This window comes from Chionomys nivalis, chromosome 7 (genome assembly GCF_950005125.1).
Source record: "Chionomys nivalis chromosome 7, mChiNiv1.1, whole genome shotgun sequence".
NCBI classification, from domain to species: Eukaryota; Metazoa; Chordata; class Mammalia; order Rodentia; family Cricetidae; genus Chionomys; species Chionomys nivalis.
This window is the reverse complement of record NC_080092.1, coordinates 50,046,078-50,062,424: the sequence shown is the minus strand read 5'-3', so window position 1 is coordinate 50,062,424 and position 16,347 is coordinate 50,046,078. Positions and strand designations below refer to the sequence as shown.

Here is a 16,347-nt window from a genome sequence, read left to right as displayed (position 1 = left end):
TGAAGATTATCTAGAGAGACAATATTCCCTTTTCTAAAAAATACCTTAAGCAAAGACATTAAAACAGCAAATGGACCGTGCTTGCTTGGGCCAGAATGGGTGTGGCCTTAAGTTTTAGCTGTGTCTGCGCCCCTGTTGATGTCATCTCTCAATTCTACATCTAAACAGTGAAGCTTGGAAAACCAGCTTAGAGTCTGCCTCACTTACTAGAGGAAATTCTCTAGGGTTAAGTAAAACCACTCGGAATGTTTTTCTTACTTTTTAAGCTTTGTGTAATTGTTTGTTTCGTGTTTAAAACCAACCCCCTTTGAGCAACATCATGGGCACAGACATGGCGAAGGCAGGGCGATGCTCTTGAGAACTCTGAACCCAAGCTTGGGTGCATGACATCCTTGTCCTTAGCCTCCCCTTCTCTCTCCTGAAGCATGTACTCTCTTGTCTCTACTTAATAAACTCACTAACCCTCCTTCACTCCGGCTCATCCTGTGGCATAGTCAACGTCTGGCTTCATGGAGCGAAGGTCCCCAGGGCCCCTCAATTCGCTGCTCAGCACTGATAATTCCATTACAAAGAAAAGAGGGGGTCCAGAAGAGGGGGGCTGCTGTGGCAAAACCTGCATCTTGACTTCTGACCTGAAAGGCTCCTTCCAAGTCTCTCTCAGCTCCACACGCTGAGGTCATGTTTTCGACCCTGAGCTGGGGAGCCAGGCTGCCAGTGGTCCCCACCCTTCCCTCTCTTCTCTTATTGCTCCTGACCCTTCCATATGTTTCCGTGGTCCCCTTGGCCCTGACCCTCCCTGTCCAGTCACCTGAGGCGCCAGCACAGGGATGTAGTAGAGCTGCAGGCTGAGTCTAGGAGTGAGGCAGAACTTCTTGGCTTCCCGTTTCCTGGCAACAGGCAACAAGGTAGAGTGGGTAAGAGCCTGGGGTTGGGTGTTGGCATCAAATAGTCTCGGCTTTGCTTTTTATCATGTATTGACTTTGGGTAATTTATACTAGCTTTCTGAGCCTCTGTTTACCCATTTATGAAATGGGAACAGTTGTCATTTCCTGTCAAGCTGATGGCTGGGCACTGGGGATACTCTGCAATGTTCTCCCTTACCCGCCCCGGCCTTTCCTTCCGTCTCTCTAATCTGGACCTTTTACCAGCTCATTCCAGACATATCCACACTCCTAACAACTCCAGTTTCCAGTCCCTCCTCAGGTCCTACCTGAGTCTGTAGTAAGCCTGGGCCAAGCGACCCAACATCCTGTCGTCTCCCAGCACGAGCACACGGGCTGTATGCACCCTGGAGACTCCAGGCAGTAGTTCCCCGTCCCCACTGGGCCTGCCGGTCCTCCGATGCAATCCTGGGGGTCCATCCCAGCTGCCAGGCATGGAGAAGTCTGGGGGCCACACACGTTTCTTGATGCCCCCCTTGCGCTGCAGTGTAGCCCGCTCCATTTCTGAGCTGCTGGAATCGGGGAGCTCGTCACTCCCCAAAGGAAGATCTCGCTCAATACCACTGTCAGTGGACACCCTGGCCAAGTCCCTGTCTGGCCTAAGTCCTTGTAGATCCAAGGCCTCCAAGTCAGCACTGAGGCGCAGCTGGGAACGGGGACGAAGGAAGAGCACCAGTTCCTTCCCTGGGACAGGAGGACAGGGGAGTGTCAGGATGGCAGGGACCCCTGAGGTTGACAGGACGGCTCCCCAGAAATCTGGGACCCCTGTTTCTCAAACACTGTCCACTTGAACAGAAGCCCCATGGGACACCCCACAAAAGGTGACGATCCTGTGGTCAACAATGGTTCAGGGTTCTATGCACTCCAGCTCCCTCCCATTGAGGCCAATCGATAGATATATTTATATTTCTTCTTTTTTCTCTTTCTTTTATCTTTCCTCTTTTTCTCTTCCTTCCTTCCTTCCTTCCTTCCTTCCTTCCCTCTCTTTCTCTCCCTCTCTCCTCTCTCTCTCTCTTTTTTCTTTTTATTTTCTCGAGACAGGGCTTCTCTATACAGCCTAGCAGTCCTGGAACTCACCCTGCAGACCAAGATGGCCTGGAGCTCACTGAGATCTGACTGCTTTTGCCTCCTGAGTGCAGGGATTAAAGGTATTCACTACCATACCTAGCCAATCAGTTAATGTATTACAAAGCACTGAGAACCCCAGCACTAAAGAAATTAAACCCAGCACCTCTCACCTTTAACTGACCCTAGAGCCCTCCCAACCCCCACTTCCTGAAGCTTGCTTCGGGACACAGATACCAGACCACCAGCTCCAGAAGACTTGCGGGTTTTTTGAACCCACTTCTAGGTCCAGAGAGAGAATGTATTGAACACAACCCAGTACACAAAAGGAAGGGTCCAGTCTATTACTTCCTACCACAGTTAGAGTCCTTGTCCTCACTCTCTAGAGAAGCCAAGAAGATTGGAATAGGTCAAAAGAATAGAAGGAAACATTTGTTCTGGAAGGCCCCTCCAGGTCTGGGTGCCATAATGGGTTCTGCTTGCCTCCCTTATGGGGACATTGATGACATCAACATGAACATGAGACCCATGTTAATGCACTGGGTTATTCCAACCTGGAGAAGAAATGCTCTTTGTCCAGACATGTGGAACAACTCAGAGAACAAAACCCAGACAGGAACCCGGACATCTGTACACACATCGACAGACAGGATCCCAGACTTGTGAACACACACAGACAGATAGGAGCCCAGACTTATGAACACACACAGACAGATAGGAGCCCAGACATGTGAACACAGACAGACAGGAGCCCAAACTTGTGAACACACACAGACAGATAGGAGCCCGGACATGTGAACACAGACAGACAGGAGCCCAAACTTGTGAACACACACAGATAGATAGGAGCCCAGACTTGTGAACACACACAGACATACACTCATCCATTTCTACAGGAGCTCAGAGGCTCGGGCACGTACAGAGCTGCTCCTGGTCAGTCCACAGGTGGAAGGTGATGTAGGGGCTGGGCAGGGGGCTGCTGGGCAGTCGGTCTTGAAGAAGGTCACCTGAGGAAAGGAATAGGCTGTGGGACTGTGAGGAGGAGGGCTGTAGGCAAAATAAAAGCCCAGAGAGACTGAGGGAAGGGAGTCAACACAGGGCTATCCTGCCCACTCTGTCCAGCCTGGGCTGCCAAGTACAAACTTTAGTGTGCTCAGCACACTGACTTCTGGATGGTTTCTAATTCTCCTCTGTAAACTGGGGGCAATGATTGCTTTGTTTTTACTTTTTTGTTGTTGTTGTTTGTTTGTTTGTTTTTAGCTTTGAGGCCTGTCCTGGAACTCTCTCTAGTAGATCAGGCTGGTCTTGAACTCACACGGATCTGCCTGCCTCTGCCTCCTGAGTGCTGGGATTAAAGACGTGCGCCACCAACGCCCGGCTCATTTTTACTTCTTTATTGTACAAATTATTTGGTTTGGCACGTCATAGATTTAAATACAGGTTAAATGTTTAGAACAGCTAATGGGCTAAAGCGGGGCACTTTGCAGGTGTGGGCAATCATGATCACCGTTAACCATTTGTTTAGCCCCAGGCCTGCCAAGTCCAGACCCCAGAATACTAGACTCCATCTGTACCTTCTAAAATCTCATTCTGTCTAGCCTAGCTCTTTGGCGCCCCCTGCGGTCGGCGGCCCTTTGGCAAGTCCCCACCGGTCCCCGCTTACCGACGCAGCGCCTTCTTGTGGCCGCCGGCCCTAGCAGCGAGTAGTAAATCTCCTCGAGTCTCTCCAGGTGTCCCAGCCGGCTGGGGCTGTCCTCGCTAGCCACCTGCTCTATGGCAGCCACTACAGCGTGGAAATAGTATTCCAGGACGCGACGGGAGCTGGCCTATAAGGACGGACACCAGAGCCTGAGTCCTATCCTTCAGCCCACCTACTCCACTCCTATGCCAAACTGGGCGGGACCACCGACAGTCCCGCATGGCATGATCCTTTGGCTCCTGGGGGCTGGGCAGGAGCTGCCAGGTGAAGAATTCGGGATTCCACGTCCAGAGCCTGGGTTTCTGTCGGGCTATGGTTGTGGGCCCCTGTTGCCTGTGGCTAGACAGTGGCTTCATACCCTATAATGGGGGGATAGTTATGAAGAATCCACCAAAATAAAGAATTCAAGATGTGGGGTTCAGACCGGAAAATTTTGGATGCAAAACTAGAACAGAAGAGCAATACTCCGATGCAGTTTGAATGGGGCGGAGCCAGGTCTGAATAATAGGCTGGGGCGGGGGGGGGGGGGAATCACTGACATCCTCTCCACTTCCTGAATCAGGGAGAGCAGGGGACGACCGAACCCTCCCTCTGGGTGCCTGGTTCCTCCCGCTTCAAGTTTCTTCATCTTCAGCCTGCATCCAGTCTAGTCTTGCCCAGATTTCCCTGCTACCCACGGAGGGTCACTCCTAATGGGATCAGTCGTCCTGTTCCCCATCCTCCAGAAGTTCAACCCCTGGTGCTGACTCTCAGCCAGAAGGATTTCTAGGACAGAGGCTGAATCAGCAGGGGTCAGGGGGGAGTGGGATGGGAGTGGTAGGCAGTGGAGGGCAGGGAGGCAGGGGTGAGGTGGAGTGGCAGTGGTGGTGGTGGTGGAGTTGGTGGAATAAGCCCTGGGAACAGCCGGTATGCCCGACAACAGGAGTAGACCACTGGATAAATGTAACAGTAAATGCATACTGTGTAGCCATTACCAGTACATATTTCCCAAGGGATATGTTTGCACAACCATGTTTCTAATGTCATGGGAAAATATGCATTATATAAAGCAGTTGCAGAGTTTGGTAGCTCCATGTGTCAATAGGGAGTCAGGATGGGGGCCAGAAGACAAGGCCAGACATTTTAGCTCAGTCTTTGTTTCTGTGTGAGCTTGAGTAGAGGACCCATTTCTCTGTGCCTTAGTTTCCCATCTATGAAGGCAGATGGTAACTGCATTTCACAGTGCTGGGGAGAACTTCGCAATGTGATCAAGTTTAGCACAGTGTCTGGACCAACAGTCGATAAACTGGTTATTAAATCATCAATGCTATCATTATTAAAGATATATACCAAATGCTCATTTCTGCTTTTTGTTTGTTTGTTTTTGTTTGTTTTTGTTTTTTCAAGACAGGGTTTCTCTGTAGCTTTGGAGCCTGTCCTGGAACTCTGTAGACCAGGCTGGCCTCGAACTCACAGAGATCTTCCTGTCTCTGCCTCCTGAGTGCTGGGATCAAAGGTATGTGGCACCTCTGCCTGGCTCTGTTATTTCTAAGATGTTTCTTTTGAGTGATTTTTATTTTTGTCTTTAAGGGGCTTATCTGTATTTTTTATATGTTCTTTAATAAACATGTATGAATTGTTGATTTGTGGGAGAAAGAGTGACGTGGAAGAGTACGGGAGTGCCCAGGGTGGGGTGTTAATTACCTGCAGCTTCCAGTTCAGAGCACCTGTGTGGCAGGTGTCCCCCAGAGCTGCCTGGAGGGCGTGAGAGACCACATGGCGCATGCAGGCCTCAGGTGTTTGCTGCTCCTGAGCCGCCTCAATCTCCAGCAGTAGGGCGCTGCACACGGAGGCAGAAACCAGCTCGGGGTCCACAAACAGGAACACTCTGGGGGCAAGAGTGGAAGGGAAGGGCTGGATGGACACCCCCAAAAGCTTGTGTGGAGATCCCAATTATACAACACCTTTGATAACAAAAGCAGTTTATAGTGGTTAATTCCCCTAAAAAGAGAAGCTTTGAGTTAGGAAGCCTATTATTGGAACGACAACCAGGAGAAGCGTGGATGCAGCGGCTGGCATCTCACAGCCCTTTCAGAGCTGTGAGTTCCTTCAACCGCAAGGTTCCACATGGAGGATCAGGTTAAATTCTTCATCCAGGGAAGTTCCAGTCTGACTCCTGCTTTCTGGTCTTCAGCATCCTGGTCCAGTGCTCATCACCCTCTGTGGAGACCTTAAACCTCTCCTTCTGGTAGTGGAGCACTGGCCCACATAAGCCTCATCTTTGCTCATGACCCCCATCAGGTCAGAAAACTGACTCACCCACACTTCCCTTCCTCAGGAAACTATGCCATGCTCTCTCCTCCAGCACTAATTCCCCTGCTGCCCTGTCGCTCAGCACCCTTCCTGAGCATAGCTCCCAAGTCTCAAACCTATATGGTGCTGCTCAGCTAAACCCACAGACTTGCCTGCAGTAGAGAGAGGCACTTACTCCCGCTGCACCCTCCTTCCCCTTACATTTTTCTTCCAAACAATAGCTGGGGACACTCTTCAGTCTTATCTAATGGCTGAGAATTCATTGAGGAAAGCCCCCAGGGTTCAGTCCCTGTAGCAACCACTGATTTGATTGGATGAGGCTTCTTTGTGGCACAGAAACAGGGTGTGGGGAGGCATGAAGACTGAACAGCAGCATTGCCCTGAACCATGAGGTTCTTCTGCCCAGGAGCAGGGTCACTCTGTACCCAGCCAATGCAGAAAGGCCCAGAAAACGGTATAGCCACCACCCTTGACCTGGAAGTGTGTGCCACTGTCGGGCCAGTGTGGAAGCTCTGGTAAGATTATCTCTTCGTCTGGCCTCCTCTTTTGTTCTCCTGCCAGTGAACAGTTGCGAGGTACCCAACACTCTGAGGGAGCCACAGGGAGCAGCCACCCCCAGGCCTCTTACCTCTCCTGGTAGGGGTACAGTTCACTTATCAGGTTCTGCTCTGCAATGACAGTCCGTTGGAACAGTGTACCTGCAAACCAGACCACATCAGCGAGCCAGCCTCTGTGTCTCTGACTCCAGTTCTCCTGGAAGGAGCCGAGAGTTTTGAGCTCTTGGGCATCCTGGAGAAAAGAGCCTGCTGTTGGGTGGTGCCGCGTTGCAGCATGGGAGGCCAGGATGCCCAGCAGCCCTCACCTGGGATGGCTGCCTCGGTTTTCAGCCTTATGGCACAGTCCAAGGCGACTGTCGAGTAGGGGGCAGGCAGGGTCAGCAGCCTGGTGCAGAAGGTGTAAGCTCTATGGTAGAGATCTTCCGTGATGCCTGTGGCCTGCTGAGAGGGAGGGGTTGATGCTCTGGGTCTTGAAGGGTCTGGGGGTGGCATGAGTTGGGGCGGGTGTGGAAGAAAGAAGGTTGGGACTGACAGCCAGACTGGCTTCGGGTTCTCCACATTCTCTGGTTGCAATCTCTCCCCCCAGCGTTTGTGAGACCTTCCTACAATACCTTAGCCAGACAGAAATCCATCGCTGCATTCCCTGTCAGGTCAATTCTCTCCCAGCCTTAATGCTGGAGCTATGTGGCACATTTCTGGGCACCTCCGGGTTTGGAAACTTGGCGCTGCTTCCTCTTTGCACTCCCGTGAATCTCACAGGCATATGGTACCCCACAATGCCCAGAGACTTCTTTCCTCCCCTCCCCTTTCTTCCTCAATGGGCTTGATTCCTTTGCCAGAGCCCAGCCCCATCCTCATCCCAGATGCTGCAGTGACACCCCCATATCCCACCATCAATTCCTTTAACCACAAGTGTAAAACATTGTTTTCTTATGTCTTGTCTCCATGTAGAGACCACCAATTATAAGAAATGAACAGTTCTGGTCCATTTTTTAGGATGATGTGCAGTTAGAGTTCATCAAAGAGTCACGGATAAGAGGCAGGCACTAGGCCCCTTCTCCTAGCTTGTCTCAGACTCAAGCCCCACGATATCCGTTAGGTAAGGCTTTGCATCCTGGACCAATAGGACTGGGAGCAGGAAGGGGCCTATGCTAGAGGAGCATGAAGATGATAACTCTATGGGGGAGAGAGGGCAGGGGTTTCTTGAAATCAGGGACTTAAAAACCTCTGTCATGTGCCAAAAGGCCACACCAGCCCTTTTTGCCTTTTCTCTGTCTTGGAGCCCTATTCTGTAGAACTGAGTATTAAAAATGGTTTTGTGCAAGGTAGTGGTGGCACATGCCTTAATCCCAGCGCTTGGTAGGCGGAGGCAGGCAGATCTCTGTGAGTTCAAGGTCAGCCTGGTCTACAAAGTAAGGATAGCCAAGGCTGTTTACACAGAGAAACCCTGTTTCAGAACAAACAAACGAACAAACAAAAACCAGTTTTGTTTTCCTTCATCTCTTGAATTTGTTGCTACAGAGTGAGGATCTTGTTACTCACAATGATGACGTACAAATGAACAGCCCCAGGACCACCCACTATTGAAGATTCTCTATTTGTTCTCCACACTGTCTCAACTACCTCATTGCCTGTCCAATTTAACTCTGTGTAGGAAGGAAAGCACAGAGTGTTTGGGAAGGCAAGACCAGGCTTGCCCTAGCAGAGATTGAGCATCAACTAGGAAGACAGGACAGGGCCATGTAACTTGAAGATCCTGTCCTGTGGGTGCTGGGGATTGAATCCGGATTCTCTGGAAGAGCAGCAAGTGCTCTTTTAACCACTGAGCTGTCTCTCCAATCTCAGTCACTCATATTTGATCCCAGAATAAATTATCTCTTAATCCCCTTGAGGATTGTGACTTTTTTCCCCCAGCCTCAGCCCATCTCACCTTAGTGAGCACGTACATTAGCGTGAGCAGCAAGGGAATGAGGACACGCCGTACATCCTCCCTTTCTGCCTGGAAGACAGGAGACCCTTGTGTCATGCTGGGCTGGGTGCTCCAGGGACCACCACATCCCAGTTACAGGTTAGGCTGGAGGTTACAGAGAATTAGGTGGAAGGCAGTAATATATTATGCCAAGGGGAGTGGAGAGGGGAAGAAGGGAATAGGGTAAGGAGCAGCAAGGATGTAGAAGCCATCTCGGAAGAGCAGGGCAGATGGAAGAATCCTCGTGCGAGGCAGGTAGAGTGGGAAAACTGCATAGACTCCACACAGGAGCCAAAGGTAATTGACAAGCAAGGCCCCAGCTTGGGAGCGGTACTTCCCAAGCAGCAGAGTTCAGGACATGGATAATTTTAAGTAGTACAAGAATAAGACTTAATGGTTGCACACATGTGTGTGGAGTATACACATCTTTCGTTTCTGCCCAGCAATGTAGGTTTTCTGTTTATGGCTATGTTAACCGAGTTTCTTTTTGAAATATGCTGATTCAAGTAAGGACGGGAGTGAAAGAATAGAAAATAGCACTGAGCTAGAAGTCAATGAAGAAGACATGCCTGATACAAATAAAGCATATGGCCCCCGCACGACCCAAGTTTGGGAGCACAGAACTGCACAGGTGGACCCCTCAAGCTTGAGCACCAACCTTCTCCAGCTCTCTGAGCAGAATCCGGACTAGGATGGAGCTCTTCCCAGGATCTCGCTCCACCTTCTTATGCAGAGACCATCTCCACACGCCTGGGCCAGAGACAAGGTCATGGCTGAGTGGATGGGAGGCGCCTAGAGGCTATTCCCCCCACCCCCAGCCCTCGGTCCTGGCGTGTGATTGGCCAGCTACATCTGACCCTGTCATCAGAGATGACTCCAGGTACATGTGGTGAGCTCCTCCCATGGCTCTTTCTGGACAGTGAGCTCCCAGAAAACAAGGGGAGAGGCCACGGGAGGGGGCAGGGATGTGTGCATGGAGCATGGAGAAGGGATATCTGCAGCCCGGAGCCCCAGACACCTGTGGAATGTTTCCAGGTCCTAGAGGAGAGTCTTGTTTGGAAGTGGAAGTGGGGAAGGTGACCAGGAAAGAGGGTTCCAGAGCCCGATTACTGCCTACGTTATGGCCATCCACTTCTCTCTTTCCTGAGGCTTCAATTTTCTGTGCTTTCAATCACCCACCACCAACTATGGTCTCAACATACTGACTCTAGGAGGGTTGGACCAGGAAGCAGAGAACCATTATGTAGATTTTTGTAAGAAGACAGCTAGACTGGAAATCCCTCATCTGAGAGCTCACTCCAGGCCTAGGCCTTTCCTAAAATGTCTGGGGCAGCCACTGGCCAGATGGGACAGGGGAGGTGGGGGTGGTGATAGGGGGTAGGGTTGAGGGTGGGGATGGAGTAAGGGTATAAAGGGGGGGTCAGGAGTGGTTGCTTCCTGCTCCTGCTCTTACCGCGATTACTCTGGAAGGCCGGGGTTGGGGTGTTGAGCTCTCGGAGCACAGCCTGAACACTTCTCTGGAAGTCCAGCTCCACATCTGAAAGCAGGGGAACCTTGAGGTCAGGAGCTGTGGGGCTCAGCCCATCTGAGCTCACTGCTGCCCTTCCCCCATCCTGTTTTTTTAAGAAGAAGTAAAAGACATAGAGACAACAGGAAAGTCAGACATAAAGTAAGAAAAGGTAAAAAGCCCTGAGGCAAAACATAGATGAAGAGAAACAGGTTAAGTTATAAGAACTAGCAAGAAAATAGGTAAGCTAAGGCCAAGCATTCAAATTAATAAGTGTTTGTGTCATAATTTGGGAGCTGGTTGGTGGCCTAAAAGAAAAAGCCTGCTACAAAGGTGGGCATGTGGAGGTCAAAGGGTAACCTCCAGGAGTCTGTTCTGAGTGTCTGTCATGGGTTTTGGACATCCAGTTAAGGTCACCAGGCTTTCAAGCTTCTTCTGCCTACCAAGTCATCTCGCCAGCCTAGGTGGAGAGACTTTGTTTGTTGTAGAGACAAGGTTTCTTTGTGTAGCAGCCCTGGCTATCTTGGAACTTTTTTGTAGACCAGGTTGGCCTTGAACTCACAGAGATCTACTTGCCTCTGCCTCTGAGTGCTGGGATTAAAGGGGTGCACCACCACACCCGGCTCAGGTCAAGACTTTGATTCCTAGATAGATAGGGTCTACATCCTTGTTCACAGGGGAAAAGTCATAGAAGACAGATGGGGAGTGGGGTCATCTACAATCCTTATGTAACCCTTACGTTTGAGAGAAGAAAATGAAGCAGAATAGAGAGACAGAAAATGACGGGGAAGCGAGATGGGGAGAGCCCTCACCCTGAAGTCTACTTGGAGCTGAGAAGCAAGAATTCTGGCAAGAATACATGCTGCAAGGCTGTCTGCCCAGACCGCTATTCCTCTCTTACCCAGACACTTCTGGTTAAACCAGCAATGGGTCAGGTTTAGGATCTGAATGTATTTGATCTTGGTTGAGACTCAATCCCTTCCCGAGCTGGAGTCTAAGAACCTAAGTTAAGGTGTTACCTTTGTTCCAGGTAAAGACTCCTAATCCCTGCATCCAGACTGTGATCACTCGGAGTGTAACCCTTGAGGAGCTCCTCAGGACCCCTCCCTCCGTGAACGCTCTTAGATTCCTCAGTCTGTGACGTTTTCCATGCTGAACAAAGATAATGGCTTCAAAGCCACCAAAGTCCTATATTCAACAGTTGTAAAGACAGTGGAGAGGAGCTGTTTGGGGGAACCTCACATCCATGTTCTTGGGGTGTCTTGTCTTTCCTTCTGAGCACTTCTTTCTTGTAAACCTCTATAAAATATCTTTATTTTTTAAAAAAAGTCAGCTGGGCAGTGGTGGCACACACCTTTAATCTCAGCACTCAGGATGCAGAGACAGGTGGATCTCTGTAAGTTCAAGGCCAGCCTGGTCAACAGAGCCCCACCCAAAGTCATGGAATACTGTCCCTGGTAGTGATAGCAACATTGCTCGATTTACCCTGTCCCAGGTGGTGCTAGTGACCTTGTTTCACACTCCTCTGAGTCTCAGCCTTGGCCCCTGTCCTGACTCAGGCTTGTCCATCCCACTTTCATCAAGAAACCCAAATGGGCACGTCAGCTCAGAGAGAATCCCCAGCCTTCCGTACTCCTTGCCCCTGTGATACATATGAACCTGACCTGCCTCCAGCAAGAGCCCTGCTGAGTCTTGGGAAGTTTCTGCTGAGTCCCCACAGAAGCTGGGAACCACAGTCTTTCTGTATTCTGAGTTGAGTCTGCTTTCTCTCCCCTGCCAGTCTTGAATGAAATCTTCCTCGCCATTTGACAAGCTTCGGAGTAAACTTTATTTTCCTTCTGAAGGCTATGCTGACATGGCAGACAAAGGAAGATGGAGAATATGCAAATGATTTAACAAAGCCAGGAAGCCCCAGAGCCTATTTCACTGCCCCTCTGCTGGGTCTGTAAGTGATGCTGTGCTGGGAACCTGTCCAGCGCTGTGCTTGCTGGCCCTGCAGAGCGCGGCGGTGTTTTTCTCACTTGTTCCCAAGAGAGACGTCCTCTGATGGCTAATTTTGTCTCCAGGTTCCTCCACCATCACTACTACACTGTGGAACTGTCCTCTAGATTCCTCTCAGATACCACACGCGCGCGCGCGCGCACACACACACCATCCCCTAGCAAGTCAGCCCTCACAGTCAGGCTCTCTGCCTAGTCTCTGTCTCACAGGTGTTTCCTTGAGCAAATCCTCACACATCTTGGTGTCTGCTTCCTGGAGGAGCCAGGCAAGGATGGGAAGGATGGAATCACTCCCCACGAGGACAGATTTCACTTGCTGTAACTTCCTGCCAAGACTGTTCCTGTACACAAATGATTTATCTTCTCTAGTCGACAGACAACACAAACCACACACCTCAAGGCTTCCCTTTTTGACTTGGCTGCCAAGAGCCTCACAGCTGAGTTAGAGTCCAGTCCCAAACATCAGCTCATGTCAAGGGGCTGGGGCCTCTCTTCTTGCTTCCTCTTCGCTGCCCCAGCTTTGTGTTTTGTTAGACCTTAACTGTCTCAGATTCCTTTAGCAGGCTAGGGGCTACATATGTCAACAGCGGCAGGTGGTGGCTCAAGTTGAACCACTGAAGCCAAGCTATCTTCCGCCCTAGTGGCCACCAGGCAGCCTCTCCATGAGGAGATAATCAACATCTCTAAAGCGTTCACTTTCCTCCACCTCTCACTTGTCTCTGTGAGACGCTTGTCACTGTCAAGGCCTAATTCCCAGCTCCCCCCAGTCTGAAGGAGATAATGGCCAGGGTTACCCACGGGGACACCTTGCTGAGCAGGGCCACAGCTCTCCAAATTTGTCAGGAAGCCACTGGTCCAACCTGCCCTCCCATCTAACCATCTCTACCTTGCATGAATATTTGATGAATTAATGCAAGGTAAGTTATTAGTAAATTAATTGATATTTTCTCTTTCTTCCTCTCTTCTCCCTCCTCTATGCCTTTTCAATCTTTCTTTCTCTTCCTTTCTTCCCCCCTCCTTCCTTTGTTCTTTCTTCCCATGGCTTCCTCCTGATTTCCCTTCCTTGATTTTTTTCCTTCTTTTTTCAATCCCCTTTCTCTTTCCCTCCCTCCTTTCTGTCCTTCTTTTCTTTCCGTTATTGTCCTCTTGATGTGAACTACATAAAAAAATTTAAACCAGTGATGGTTCTGATCTGTCTGTCTTTCATGTTCCAGAAAAAAGTAGAGAAGCTGCCAGTAGGCCGTGGAGATAGCTCAAATAAACGCTGTTTTGAGAGCCTTCAAAGCCCACCCAGACTCGAGCTTTGCCCACAGCTGGCTTGTTGACGTGGTCTATTCAGGCTTGTGTGGTATTTTCTGAAAACTAAATCAATTGCTGATGTTGTAGAACCTAAAAGTTTGCCTAAAAGTTTGTGTGCTTGGCATCTCTTGCAAGTCTGAAAGTCCGTTGACCCTGGGAGTGAGTCTTTCTGACATGGGGTGATGGGCAGGGAGGGGCTGGGAAGCAGCTGACAGGATGTGGTGCAGCTTCTCTGCTTTCCCCCATCCTGTCTCTTCTGCCTTCCCTGGTTTCCATTCTCTGCCTGACCCTGAAGACCCCAGTTAGCTAACTGAGCTGACCTGGGTTGTCCAAGAAGAGGCAGAGTGAAACGTAGTTCTCAGTTCCAAGAGGCTAGACTCCTCAAGACCAGGAAAGAAAAGGGGTTACGGGGTCTCAGGGAAAAAGGCACCTGAGCACCAAGTGAGTAGTGTTGTGCCATACATAATATTGAATGCCATACATGAACCTCCTGAATCAACTTTGTCCAGAACACAGGAATGCCCCCAAAGTAGCCTTCATATCCCTTTAGGCCATACAATCCTGCACAGCTGGTTCTGGAGGCCCCAGTCAAATGGACAGAAGATAGCAGCTCTTCCCAGGCCTTGCAAGCCTAGCTCTAAGGAGAAGGAATATGCAATAAGGGACGACACTAGAATTCATAATGATCTGGGTATTGCTGGATATTACAATTAGGCATTATTCACACTTCAAGACAATGCTAAATGTTCATCAACTCAAGAAATACAGGAAGACTACATTTCCCAGACTCCCTTGCTGTTGGAGACCTGTGCAGCAAATTCTGACCAATGGAATGGGTCAGAATGAAGCCTGTCATTTGCAGGGCTGGTGATAGAATTTCCTGCCCTGCACCCAGACTATTCCCATTCAGCAGTGGCCTTCCAGGATCCATGCTGGAGATGATGGTGCCACAACACTGAATCCTCAGACCCTGGAAGACTGCTGAGAGCCCAGATTGGAGTGTGATTAAATGTGAAATGAGTATTGCACTATTCTGATAACTGGAGTCATTTGTTATAGCAGCTAGCATCCCTTGACTGACTCATAGATAGACAGAATACTTCTCAATGTATAATTCATGTGATTCTGAGCAAATGTCCCGTGACATTGGCAGGGACAACATTGTTCTGTTTTATAGATTCCAGATTTTGTCCTATTTTGCTTCTTTAACTGTCAAATGTCATATATACAGGGACCTTAAGAAAGTTGGAGAGGTGGCTAAATGATTAAAAGCACTGGCTGTTCTTTCAAGGTACCCAGGTTCAATTCCCAGCACCAGCATGGTGGCTCAAAAACCGTCTGTAACTCCGGTTCCTGGGAATCTAATATCTTCTTCTGGTCTCTGTGGAACCAGACACTCAAGTGGTGCATAGATATACATTCAGGCAAAAAATTCATACACATAAAATAAAAACCTCTAAAAACTGAGAAAAAACCCAATCATCTAACTTATAGAGGGGACCCTAGAGCCTCCCCTCCCACTTTATAGGTGGGGAATGAGGCTTGCAGGGGAAAGGTTATTTATTCAAGATCACAGGACTGTTAGAAATAGAACTTGCTTGGTCGTTTGCTCTATTTGAAAGTTGCCATCTTCAAAAGAGCCAGATTCAGGATGACAAACATTGCGTGTTTTCTTCCATAGGCAGAGTCTGGATCTAAATGTGTATGTGTGTGAGAGAGATGAGCGGAGGGGTATAAGAGGGAAGGAGGTCTCTAACAGAAAGGGGGGCGGGATAAGAGTCGATAATGAAGCATTTATGATAGGGAGCACTAGGAGGAACTTTAGGAGCCGGGGAATAAACACTAGCAGCTCTTTTTTAAAAAATTTTTCTTTTTAGTTTTTCAAGACAGAATTTCTCTGTGTAGCTTTGGTGCCTGTCCTGGAACTTGCTCTGTAGACCAGGTTGGCCTCGAACTCACAGAGATCCACCTGCCTCTGCCTCCCAAGTACTGGGATTATAGGCGTGTGCCACCATCACTCGGCAGCAGTTCTTATTATTCACCATTCAGCTAACTAACCTGCAGGCAGCTGAGAACACACATATGTGTGTGTTTGTTACTCTCTCAAGACTCTCCCACTCAGGGTGTCACAGCCCCTGGCTGGGCAGATGACCCTCCGAGGCCTGGAAACGCGCTCGCCCACGGCATTGACGTTCCTCACCGAGCAGTCAGGCCTCCTGGAGATGCCCTCCCCCACCCCACACACTGACCTGAGCTCTCCATGGAGCCTGTCTGGGGTGAGGAGGATGTGGTTGTCTCAGGCAGCAGAGTGGAAAGTAGAATGGCGGTTTCTACGCAGAGATTGTTCTGCAAAATAAGAGGCAGCTTGTTAGTGTGAGAGGTGGGAAAGTGCAGACAGGATATCCAGGATACATGCCTGCCAGCTGCAGTGCAAACCTCCAGGTAGGAAACATGGGGCAGCTCCAAACCGGAGCAGGAAGCTTGTAGAAGGAAACCAGAACTCAAGCAAGAACCATGAAGCAACAAGGTTTGTTTTCCTCATTCTTCTATAACCGGCCTGGCACGACGCCAACCCAGCAGTCAAAAGTGCACACTGAAGGCTCTTAGAAAGAGGTCAAAAGTTGGGGGTGGGGACGCCTGAGAGATGACTCAGGAGTTAAAAGCACGAATTGCTCTTTCGCAGGACCAGAGCTCAGTTCCTAGCATCCATAGTAGACTGCTCACAACCACCTGTAACAAGTCAGATGCCAGGGCAGCTGGTACCCTCTTCTGGCCTCTGCGGGCACAAGGCACACATGTGGTGCATGTGTATATATGTAGGCAAAACACGTATCTTTCCAAAAAAGAATATAGGGACATCAAATGACATTAGATAACACTACCAATCACCTGAATTTAATCAACACTTATAGAACCCTATATGCAATAATTTCAAGTGTACATAATATGTCTAGCAGGATAGGTCATGAATAGACTGTACAACAAACCTTAACAAACTTAAAATAATTGAAACCATAC

General features: G+C 49.5%; 1 protein-coding gene across 2 annotated transcripts in view; it reads right to left on the bottom strand.

Moving 5' to 3' along the window:
• Pik3r6 (phosphoinositide-3-kinase regulatory subunit 6) overlaps nucleotides 1–15,616 on the bottom strand; it is a 33,916-nt gene extending 18,300 nt beyond the window's left edge. The window contains exons 1-11 of one of the 2 annotated variants that reach the window (XM_057775774.1): nucleotides 15,579–15,616; nucleotides 9,977–10,060; nucleotides 9,182–9,273; nucleotides 8,485–8,553; nucleotides 6,860–6,992; nucleotides 6,626–6,695; nucleotides 5,389–5,572; nucleotides 3,670–3,832; nucleotides 2,927–3,013; nucleotides 1,211–1,625; nucleotides 796–887 (exon numbers count right to left, since the gene is read on the bottom strand). In XM_057775774.1, the coding sequence (XP_057631757.1) occupies nucleotides 796–887; nucleotides 1,211–1,625; nucleotides 2,927–3,013; nucleotides 3,670–3,832; nucleotides 5,389–5,572; nucleotides 6,626–6,695; nucleotides 6,860–6,992; nucleotides 8,485–8,553; nucleotides 9,182–9,273; nucleotides 9,977–10,060; nucleotides 15,579–15,591 (1,402 nt within the window). In that variant the 5' untranslated portion in view covers nucleotides 15,592–15,616. The remainder of the gene's footprint in view (nucleotides 1–795; nucleotides 888–1,210; nucleotides 1,626–2,926; nucleotides 3,014–3,669; nucleotides 3,833–5,388; nucleotides 5,573–6,625; nucleotides 6,696–6,859; nucleotides 6,993–8,484; nucleotides 8,554–9,181; nucleotides 9,274–9,976; nucleotides 10,061–15,578) is intronic. The other variant, XM_057775773.1, reaches the window with a different exon arrangement.
• Between the last annotated feature and the right edge of the window lie 731 nt (nucleotides 15,617–16,347).